Source organism: Sinohyriopsis cumingii, chromosome 12, assembly GCF_028554795.1.
Source record: "Sinohyriopsis cumingii isolate HCF-2022 chromosome 12, ASM2855479v2, whole genome shotgun sequence".
Lineage (NCBI taxonomy): Eukaryota > Metazoa > Mollusca > Bivalvia > Unionida > Unionidae > Sinohyriopsis > Sinohyriopsis cumingii.
The window spans coordinates 108,105,232-108,116,708 of record NC_142972.1 but is presented as its reverse complement, the minus strand read 5'-3'; the positions used below and the strand labels follow the sequence as shown (position 1 = coordinate 108,116,708).

The following is an 11,477-nucleotide window of genomic DNA, read 5'->3' as shown; positions in this document are numbered from 1 at the left end:
ATGGGATGACAACACCTGGGCAAGATATTCGTCAGAGATGGCCAATAAACACACTTACTGAACAAATGAGAATAAAAAGAACATTTTGCAAAATTGAGAAATTACGTAAAATTCAAAAAGACAACTACTCTCCTTCAAAACGCAGTCTTGGAGAATAAATATGTTCTTACCATATTAATACACGTTGATAAATAAGTATAACAATTACATTAAAAAATCAAAGGTATTTCCTATAAGTTGGGTAGACCTGAATATCTTTCACAATATCCCATCTGGCCACCATGTTGACGTACGGTTAAATGATCATATTTCATAATATTGCAATAATCAAATTAATGTGTGACTGTTTTGTGAAAAAAGCCAAAAGGGGTTTTCAATATCGGGTAAAGAATACTAACGTGCGTCACATACGGCTAAAAATGCAAAAGCCATAGAAATCATGAAAACAGTTATTTTCATAATATATCTAATCAACAGCATATTTATTTCATGTGAAAGCATTTTAGTATAACGCAGCTTTTGGCAACAACAACATCCTACCACTCCTCAGGTTGTGATTGTCCATGATCAGGGGCCTTTGACCTCCCATCTGCTGGCACCTGCTTCTCCCCAGGAGCAGAAACAGATGCTGGGTGAGTGTCTCTTCCCACTGATCCAGCGCATGTACCCAGAACTAGCTGGAACGATAACTGGAATAGTGATGGAAGTAGACATTTGATTTATTATTTGTATATTAAAAGAAAAAATATTTGCACTCATGCTTGTTTTTGCCAAAATGCATACAGAATTGACCCTTAAAATATGGACTTGTGGAATAAAAGCATAAATTATTGAATTACAACTTTTTTTTGGAATAAAATATGGATACTGGTTTGTCCATGTTTGATTTGGATCAAGATTCATTGGCTCCTATAAACAGCCTGTGTCTGAGTGCATGTTGCGCTTTTGCACTGCTGAATGGCCACTCGAACAGGGTACCCGTTTAAAAGGTGCAAAAGTGCAGCACGTGTATCTTTGACATTAAATAATTAAGTTACTCTCCTCGTTTACTGATGGTTGTATGCAGTAAAGTTATAAAAGTCAGTATTTGTTCCTGAACATCCATATTTGTATCATAAGCAGTCAGTATTTTTGTACTCTGGGTTTGGCAGCTATGCAAATGGGTAACACGCGGTATTATTTCAATGTAATCTGATTATCAGATCATTTCAAGCTCCTTAGTGTGGTATTGATTTAATAAACGATAGCATCCTTCAGAACGTTTTGGATTTGAGGCAGTAGATGTAGATGGTACTAAAATTGTTTATGTGTTTTGGAATAAAAGGTCAAATGTCGATTCCCAAGCTGTGAAATAAAACTCTGAGCGTTAAAAGTAAGCTTTTTAGCTTAAGTTGTTTTGTCTTTTGTCTTTATAAAGATGAGAATTAAACATTGTTACATTTGTCTCCGAAGCAGGTGGATTCCAGAGCATGCCAGGTGGACCAGAAGTAAGACCAAGTCGCCCAAGAGGAAGAGCACAGACCAACATGCGTCGCAGTGTCAATGTGCGTGCAGTTACTGGCCAGAACACCACTCAGCCTCGAGCTACTATACGAGCTACACAGAGTAATGTGCCAAGACGTCCTGCTTCCGCCCGTTTTCCTCCACAACACCAACCACACCCGTACAATTTACCACAACAGTCGTCAATGCGCAATGTACAACATGTAGGGCTAATCGGAATATTTTCCGCTAGGCATGCGCGAATAGCTGATGCAGAAATGCTAAACATTTATGGCAGGGCATTCGTGTATTGCAAAACAGTGGGTAATGGGATAATCGAGTTTTGTAAAGACAGTTTCGATTTATTCATTGTTTTAAAAACATTTCATTAAAAAGATGTAATTTAAATGAAATGCTTCATTTCGATGTATATCCATTGTTTACCATAAATGTGTGTTCGCATCTCATACAGCTCATTTGTTCCTTCTTTATAAATAGAAAGTTATTTAAAATTGGGGGTGAAGTTTTATGACTTCGTACAGTATCATTATATGGTGGCATCTATCTTGTTTGTCTCTTTATTTTCAAGTTCAAGGTAACAGCTCAGTGTTTTAAGTTTTTGCCCGGTTTCTCTCCGCGCATAGCTTGGAAGACATTTGAGACTGAAGTGGCACTGATGTGAGAAGAAAGAGATTCTTAATGAAAGAACTGAAAGTTTTGTCAAACTCTTTTGACAGACACCTCAAGATCAATAATCTTGAAAAATGTTCAACTTCAGTAACTTCTGCAAAAAACATTAATATTCTCGCATTCTGAAGTTATCAAAGATATTGAATGTTGTCTAGAAGATTACAATCGCAACCCCAAATCAAGGACGCTACAAGGCAAATTTCAAGATCATGAACAGTAAAGTGCGAGTACATGTCATAAATATGGGAATAGTTTTAGCAATTTATATTTCCTAAATATTTTACTTCAATTTCAGCAGATTGTTTTCATGTCACTAGGGCATGAAGTGTTTTGTAAAAGGGAAAATTTATCTTTCTTAAAACTTGATTTAAAATCCTTTAAACTTTTAATTTGTTTAATCTTGAGATCACCTGATCATCCATCGTGCATTTTCCATCCAGTCTTCGTCAACAATTGCTACTTTATCTTTATTACAAATGGCTTGACTGATTAATACTAAAATTGGAACAGAGCACAATGGTTTTTCAAGCTTATAGTTACATAAATCTGCCATAAAGTATAGCTGCTGTTGCTAAAAGCAAAAAATAATTAAAATGTTTTTTCCAAAACATCTGAACTGAAATTGACAAGTTTGACAGAGAACATCCTGTCATGATGCTGGTTTGCAATTAAATTTGGATATCATTACTAAATTAAATGTGGATACAAAATTACTATAGGTGGAAAGGCTTTACACAGCTCATCATAAAACGCCTAACAAAATTTGACTAAATTTTCCAGACCAATTCTATGCCGAAGAACTTTAAAAGCTATATAAATTATGTTAATTGGCCATCAGATGTGGTCATCATTGCTGAAAAGTGTAAATCCTTTAAACAACTTGTTTTCATAAATATAATTGTAGAAAGCACTCTAGCATGAAGGACTTGATAGAAAGGATGCCGTTCCACCTTTCAGTATAGCTGCGGTTACTAAATATGTTAAAATGGGTGTCAGCCAGGAGAAAGATATTGGGTCCACTTACGCCTCTTATATATGTTTTATCTCGCCATGTTTTTGTTGTTGTTGTCCAAACAAACAATGTTCTTTATCTTGTTAATTCTTTATTAGGCCCAGCAACAACAGACCCCACCTCAGGCTGTGGTTGTACAGGGTCAGGAGCCTTTGACCTCCCATATGCTGGCCTCTGCTCCTCCCCAGGAGCAGAAACAGATGCTGGGTGAGCGTCTCTTCCCACTGATCCAGCGCATGTACCCGGACCTAGCTGGAAAGATAACTGGAATGTTGTTGGAAATAGACAACTCAGAGCTTCTGTTCATGCTCACGTCTTCGGAGTCATTAAAGGCAAAGGTAAAGTCATGCACATTCCTTTTCTGTTACATTTGATTTATTATTTGTACATTAAAAGAAAAAAACTTTGTACCCATGTTTGATTTTTCGCAAGTCGTACAGAATTGACCCCATAAAATATGGATTTGTAGAATAAAAGGTATAAATTATGGAATTGCAACTGTTTGCGGTAAAATCTGGATCCTGGCTTGTCCATGTTTGATTTGGATCCAATTCATTGGAGTTGGTCAGGGAACCAGACCAACGCAAGGTTCGTACCATTTTATGAAAATGTTGGGTATATACTTTGTAAGGTAAAATGTCCTGAATGTAAGGACCAAACATCGAGTTAAACATGACCGTGAGTTGATAAGAAAAAGTAAATTAAGCTGTACAAAAAAGCTTATTAAACTAACAGTAAGGAAATGTTCGATAACTTTAATCCAAAACGCTCAACATAAAGGGCTCAATTTTTTATATACAGTACATTATTCAAAGAAGTATTTGCAGTGACACATAAATGGTCTTTGAAATGCTAGTGTTTAAGCTGTTGGAGCATTCTCTCAAGTTCCCTTTCAAGCTCGGTAAGAACTTTGCTATTCTTCTGCACTTCTTTGAAAACTTACCTCAACAATAAAATCCATCTTTCCATTTGTCGCACATTTGTCAGCAGGTTCTGTAGAAATAGAAGCGAGATTTTCAATGTCTTTCTTTAACCTCTTAATGTTATTGCTTAAAAGAATCCAACTCCTGGTCTACCTTTCTCTTTTGGCTGCACTATTCCTTTTCTTCTGTCCCCTCTTGCTCTCTTGGGTACTTCATATGGCAAGACGTTCCTTCTCTGACAGATTTTATCAATTCCTGAGCAATTCGCAGTTTTAATAGTTTCTTATTTAATGAGCTTCCTTGTAATTAGAGTATCGTCATTCTGATTTTCACAGATGACATGTTTGTTAACAGAAAGGCCACTTTCTCTAAAAGGATTGTATATCAAAGAGAAACACTCACTAGCTGTATTTGCTATAAACTTGAGTGTTTGATATGGTGTTGGAAATTAAACTAGAAAATGAAATGCACAATCAAAAGTCAGTATTATGCTCCTTTTAATACGTACATATATAATGGTAAAAATAGAAGAAATATTGCACTTAGTGCAAATTTCCAAGTGAATTATTGGAAGCCAATGTATGTCTCCGTCGGTGTTTTTCAACTTATGCATAATTTTGCTCGGCTGGTTTTACCAGTTTTAAAATAAGGACTTAATGAGGTTTCCAGTTTATTGAAGTGAGAACTATATCTGGCCTTGTTAAGGTATAATACAAATTAAGAAACTTTCCCATTTGTAAGGACAGGTACAAACCATACCAAGTACCTTGGACACTTTAAACTGTGTATAATTTGTGATGAAAAACGTGTGCATGTTCAAGCTTCTTTTAATAATTTTTTTTTAAATGGTGTCTATCAAAGTGATATATTTTCAGGACATAAATGACAGTAAACCCATTAAAATGCTTAAATAGTGCAGATTCTTGGAAGAAAAAGAGGAAAGGCAATAATTATATTTAGTGAACATTGTGCATAGATTTGAGTATATCGCATGGTGGAAAAGATGGTGTTCTTTTCAAGGATTATGTCAAGCTGAGAGATGGCAAGAAGACATTGAGCTCTATAGAGTTTGGAATTGAGGTTTCTGAAACTGTAAGCTACATTGCCACACAGCCAGTCGTGCTACGTTAATGGTTACGCTGAGCTCAATGCTGCCATGTCACCAGCTATAAATAGACCAAACTGGTCAATGTATAATATTGAATAAACATTATTATTAATGAAATGTGCATTCCATTTATCGTAATCATAATCATATAAAAATGCACTTGTAAATATTGCAAAAATCTATTAAAAGTACCTTCCATTTCCTGCGTCATTATAAAGACTGAAAAAGTAAGGTACGTCAAACAAACTATTTTCCATACCCAAACACTGTAAAATTTACCAGAATTCTAAATATCAAGAATTTAAGATAAAATGGTATATCGATACGAGACAGGTAAAGTATGGATACAATTGCAAAAAGAACTTCTGAAAGTAAACTACTACTGAGCCCAATGGCTGTGGTATATTGTCAGAAGTAGAGACCTCCTGACAAGATTTTGGTAATCACTGTACAATATACTTAAACAAGTACTTAAAAACACCTGTCAGATCCAAGGGTAAAGTATCCTGTGTACCTCTTGAAATATAGTCATCTATCACCTATTAGCCGGTTGCTATTTGTAAAAGTAAATAAAAAAATAAAACTAAATAACGCTGTACACGTTAGTGACATGAATTGCACATAATCGTTCTAAGACATTTATAAGTTTTTTCTTGCCTTGTTCCACAATAATGTACATATTGGCTCAGTATGCAGATGGGTTTGTGGTCTTTGATGCCTTCGATTGCAGTTGAAGCTGTACAATTAAATGTTTATCAACCATTTGTTCATCCAGGATGATGAGAAAATGTAATAATCTTCATGTGACGCTTGCGTGTCAGCTGAGATAACTATCTTATGAAAACTGCAATGAGAGCAGTTTGGTACAAACTGAATTTAAAGATAAAAATTAAATATACTTAAATAGAAATAATCAATTCTCATCCTGCAAACTTGAGAACCATTTAAAATGTACAGTAAAACTATATCTGACTATAAACACAAATGAAATTCATTGTGGGTATTGTTGTGCTGAACCGTTGTCTAGTATTCCCTGTACATTTGTCTCATTTCTCCTATAACAATTTACCTTTACAGGTTGATGAAGCTGTGGCCATATTCCAGGCTCACCAAGCAAAGGAGGCTCGGGAAGCTATGCAACAAGCAGCTGGAAAGGGCCGAACAAACGCAATATAAAACACGGCAATGTGGTACACTTCCCAATAAGGCTTAATATTTTTGGGCTTAATATTTTTACACCATTTAATAACACTGTTGGACATCTATCTTGAACCATGGAAAATATTCATATCAACCTATACTCTTGGGAGATTGTCTTTTTAACAGCCTCTGATATTGTTCTATGAAATATTGTCAAACTAGTTTTTCATAATTCTTTGAGGCTAAAGATCATTTGCATTCATTTCTATAGGCATCAGTTGATATTGTGTATTTGTTGCCTTCAAATCCTTTGAGTGCAAAATTGACTTGAAAATGTTGAAAAATTCTGTTCTTGAATTAAAAGTTTTAGAATAGTTGCCTGTTGGGAAGTCGTTGGAAACTCACACTAATTACAAAAATGGATGAAAATACCCAACCCTCATCATAACATTTCTTTAGTAATTTGGAGATGTACTGAAAGTGCCTTTAGTAGGTCCTGTGTACATTTCTGTGTAAATTCACAATGACAAAAAAATCAAGCAGTATTCTGTGGTCAGAAAAAGTCTTAATTTAAACATTACCCCTGATATTGAAAGTATGAAGAGAGAATTACAAATCACAAAAGATAGAAAAATATTAAAAAATTCTAACATTTTGTTTTACTTTTCATTTAACGCTTGTTGTGTATGTTCAGAAGTGTCTGAAGGCTGTTTGAAGAAAGTAAATTTAGATGTGGGATAATTTACTTGTATTATTTGAGCTTAAAATTGCCATTTGTACATGACGGAGTTTTGTTTAATGCAAGATAATTCTCAGCCTTCCCCTTTAACCTTCATTTTATTTGAAATAAAACAGTTTAAATAAAATTGTGCTTTTTCTTTCTTTTTCCCATTGGAACTAGTTGATTTTATAAAGGACAAGTTTGTCAATAAGCTTTTTGTGTCCTTTGGTTTAGTGTTAAAAAAGTTCAGACTTGGCATAACCACAGGTTAGCAACATAGTATCATAAATGCACAGTGTCATTTTCGTTCAGTGTTAAAAAAGTTCTGACTTGGCATAACCACAAGTAAGCAACAATTGTTTCATAAATGAACAGTGTCCATTGGTTCAGAGTAAATAGGTTCTGACTTGGCATAACCACAGGTAAGCAACATAGTTTCATAAATGCACGGAAAAGATGATACGAGTTGGAAAGGAAACAGGTGCGTACCAAACCACATACCATTATAAAATTGAATTGATATTGTTTAAAAGCAATCGAATTGGAGAATTGATACAATATGTGAACCCTGTCTTGATAGCGCTGTTTTTGCCCTGTGTAACCATCAAGATTGGTTTTATTCTTTTTCAAATGTCAAGAACAGTACAAGTGTCAGTCTAAATTTTTTGTTTTTAGCTATAAAGTATCTTAGAATTATCAAGTATCTTTTTTGAGATGATCACCTTATTTCTTTAATCTCTAGTGACATAAGTTCGGCTAGCAAGAAATGGATTGACCTTGATCATTCTGTTTCCTTGATATAGATTAGAGTAATTGCAACTCGCGCTTTGATATTTAGTGAACCCAGATTATAATGTAGGGACAGGTGTGGATGCCATTTTTGTGTACTAGAAAATGACCGCAGAACTGGCCCCTATTTGTTGAACTTAAGCTAAAAGACCTAAAAATCCTGCCTAAGACCTAGCGGTCAAGGTCATGTTGAGTCGAATCGTTTCAGATGAATACTATTATAAATATTATTGTGCATTTAATATAATTAAACTACCTTAAATAACTTAGTCACAAATGTGATCAAATATAGCAAGGCAACCAAACGAAATGAGAACTTGGTGAACTAGCATGATTTGTTCACAGATATGGTTCATTGTGGAAATGCAAGTTTCAGTTTTCAGTTAAGTCTAAATTCCTGAACTTGTACAGGATTCCTCAAGGATGAGAACAAATTTCTCTATTACTTACAATCAAATCATGGCATTCATATTTTACTAATAGAAGTTTTGACATTCATCATTGTTTCACAAAATATCCATAGGTATTGAAAAAATGGAATCTTGCTTGGATGTAAATAAAAAGATAAAAAGATCAGCGACATAATACATGATATTTCCATCTACGCACGACGGTTGAAACCATGTGAAATAAAGTTAATGATTTTTCAGAGGATGGGTATCTTGGAAATGAAAGGTAATTCATACAGAAAAGCAAACAACTTTGTTAGCAAAAGCGCTTTATTGACGACTATTCCCAACCCAATTATAAAATGAGTATGCGGCCATGTTATGCCCACCCCGCCCCAATTAGTTTTATGTCTTGTGGGGATGGCATCATGTATATTTGTTTTGAAGTCCCTCTGGAACTTGAGCCTTCTCTTATTGTGGGTTCCATTTCTTTGGACCCCATTGTGTGCAATTGTTTGAGGAAGTTGTGTATTGGCAATGCTATGCACTGCAACTTACGAACATTTGGAAGCAAGTGTCGCATAGAAGGTTTGGGGTCAATATCATCATTTGTGGTCAATTTCTCCTTTTAAGTAGTGTACTGGTGTGCAAGTAAAAGTAGCCAGTAATGGTCAGATCTTTACTGGTGCTAGGCACATGGAATATTGAGAATATTCAAATTGGACCATATTGATAAAACGAGCTTATTTTGGAAATGTTTTGAGATGTTAACAATCTAAACACTTTACACAAAACAGCACATGCTTCAACATGGGATACCTGATCACAAAGTGTTAGAAAATGCTATAAACCAAAAATATTGATGCGTTATAATGGCTTTGGTATTTCCTTTCAATTTAATGGTCTTTCATCATGTATCTATGTTCTGAACACTTTCAAAAACGCGTCACATGATGTCATTCACAGCAACACCATGCATCCCGTAGTTATTCCATTTTCAAGCTACTGTATTTTCACGCACATATCCTGCAGAAATTAACCAATCGTCTTAAATATTCAGTATATACTGACCTCGCTTATACCCTGTACAAACCTAAACAAAATCTCTGAAGAACTGACTACGTTCAATTGGAGGAACATTAGAATTTATACGTGCAAAAACATTTTGCAACTGCTTGGAGTAGAATTACACCAGCATCTGTTTGTAGCAGATTTTTCAATGCTGGAATACTACAGCAAAAAGGACAACTAAAGCAGCAGCAGTCCAACGAAGACGATAAAGCAGGAATGACAGATTACTGAAGCACATCTTGCGACAGTAATATACATTACCAATGATGAGTGTGTGAGCTTTAATCAGGTTCCTTAGGAGACCGTGAAAAGCCTTGAATAATGAATTGTTCCCTCCAGGCTTTGAAAACACCTTGAAAATTCAAAATATTGTCTGGGTACCTTGAAAAGCCTTGACTTTCATGAAACCAAATGAATTAATAGTTTTCGTTTTACAGAATTAAATAAAGAGAAAAGGGGAAAAAACAGCAAACAATATCTATCTAAGTTTGTGCCGGAATGGAAATTTTTTCACGACTGGCCACTGCGCAGTCATACATTTTGAACCTCCGATTGCATGAAGCCCGGATGTAGCAGTGGTTTAAATTTAAATCATTCACTTCGACATGGCTGGCTGCCGATTCCAACTTTGGTGGCTAGATAAAGAAAAATATAAAGTTTGGATTATGATATCTTTGTCAGAGAGCTTTGCAAAATGCAAATTATGCCATAATGGAAGAAAGTGCTCCTCGGTTATATGCAGCTAAAAAAACAAAACAAGTTCTTGTAATGGCGCTTTATACAGGCAAAACAAGAAGCCTTTAGCATGAAATCATTTTTGACGAAAGAGGTATGTTTGTGAACACAGATTCAAGTTTTAAAATAGAAAATGCCTATAGTCTTAATTTTGGATTGAGTAGAAATAGGACAGATGATAATTGCAATGAAAAAGATAACTCTAAAAATATAGAATATAGCTTAGCTGATAGAAATATTAATATGAAATAGTTTAAAATATCCATACACTGTTTTTAAATAAGCGATGATATAAAAAACAAATATCTTTACTTCTTTTGTGTATGGGGATGATTATGTCTTGAAAGTGTAACGGGGGAAATTCTTTCCAAAACCTAAATAGGGCTTTTATCGCTGGATGTGAAGAAATGGGGTGGAGCTGATGCACACCAGCGAAGTCTGTGGATGAATGGACGGAGTGGAGCCTTCAAATAGTCCCCACGTAGTTCATTTATTTTAATCCAGGAACATTTCTAATAAGACGGTATTCAGTGATATAATTTAATTATTGGAGAGAGAGAGAGAGAGAGAGAGAGAGAGAGAGAGAGAGAGAGAGAGAGAGAGAAAGACAAAGTTCTAAAAGGAGAACGAGAGAAAGAAGAAAAAGAAAGATAGATCATTTCATTAAAGTGAAATTATTACTTACCAAAGCGTCAGTTTATTAAAAAATGACGGAAATGCAAATTAATTCCAATGCTGAGAAGAGAGAAATACCAATGTAGAAAGAGTAAATTTAAACGCAATAGATAGATAGATAGATAGATAGATAGATAGATAGATAGATAGATAGATAGATAGATAGATAGATATAGATTTATAAAACCTAACAAAGAATTTAATTATCGAAGTTATAAATGAAAATGAAAGAGGAACTTACAGTAGTAAGTAGTGAATCCAGAATAATCCATATATATTCTATGAAGGTCCTAAATAAATGAAATTTACTATATAAGTTTTAAAATATGAAATCTATTCATCCGCCAAGAATCAAGATGGCGTCGTCCAGACTTCTTAGAATAATTCACAACCGTTCCAAAATAATATTATTTTCCAAATAATGATCACTTTCGATATCCACTGAACAATCCAAACAAATATTTGTTTCTCAAATAATATCTAAGTACAAAAAAAATTACGTCTGCAGACGTACAACAGGAACCGAAGAAATGAAGATGACTCCAAACCGAAATGAATCTGCTTGCTCAGTTCTTCCCTGATATACAACTTCTACTGTGACTATATTCCACAATATACCGCAAATGACGGACCTTACTTCTCATTTGTCCTATTCGTGTGGATGGGAAGTTACTGAATTTTCCTAGAATTGTCTAATCCCCATCAGCCGAAGAAAAATTAAGCCAAAGACGTCATTAAGTAT

The 11,477-nt window shown here is 34.7% G+C and overlaps 1 protein-coding gene across 2 annotated transcripts; it reads left to right on the top strand.

The window, feature by feature from the left end:
* Window positions 1-529: 529 nt before the first annotated feature.
* On the top strand, window positions 530-7,215 carry LOC149787219 (polyadenylate-binding protein 1A-like). 2 transcript variants are annotated; one of them, XM_089977722.1, is made up of 4 exons: window positions 530-632; window positions 1,456-1,706; window positions 3,283-3,522; window positions 6,293-7,215. In XM_089977722.1, the coding sequence occupies exons 1-4, from the start codon at window positions 626-628 to the stop codon at window positions 6,389-6,391; spliced, it is 597 nt and encodes a 198-aa protein (XP_089833848.1). In that variant the 5' UTR covers window positions 530-625; the 3' UTR covers window positions 6,392-7,215. The 2 variants fall into 2 exon arrangements, with proteins under 2 accessions (XP_089833848.1, XP_089833847.1); XM_089977721.1 differs by having other exon boundaries at window positions 1,453-1,706.
* Window positions 7,216-11,477: the final 4,262 nt, after the last annotated feature.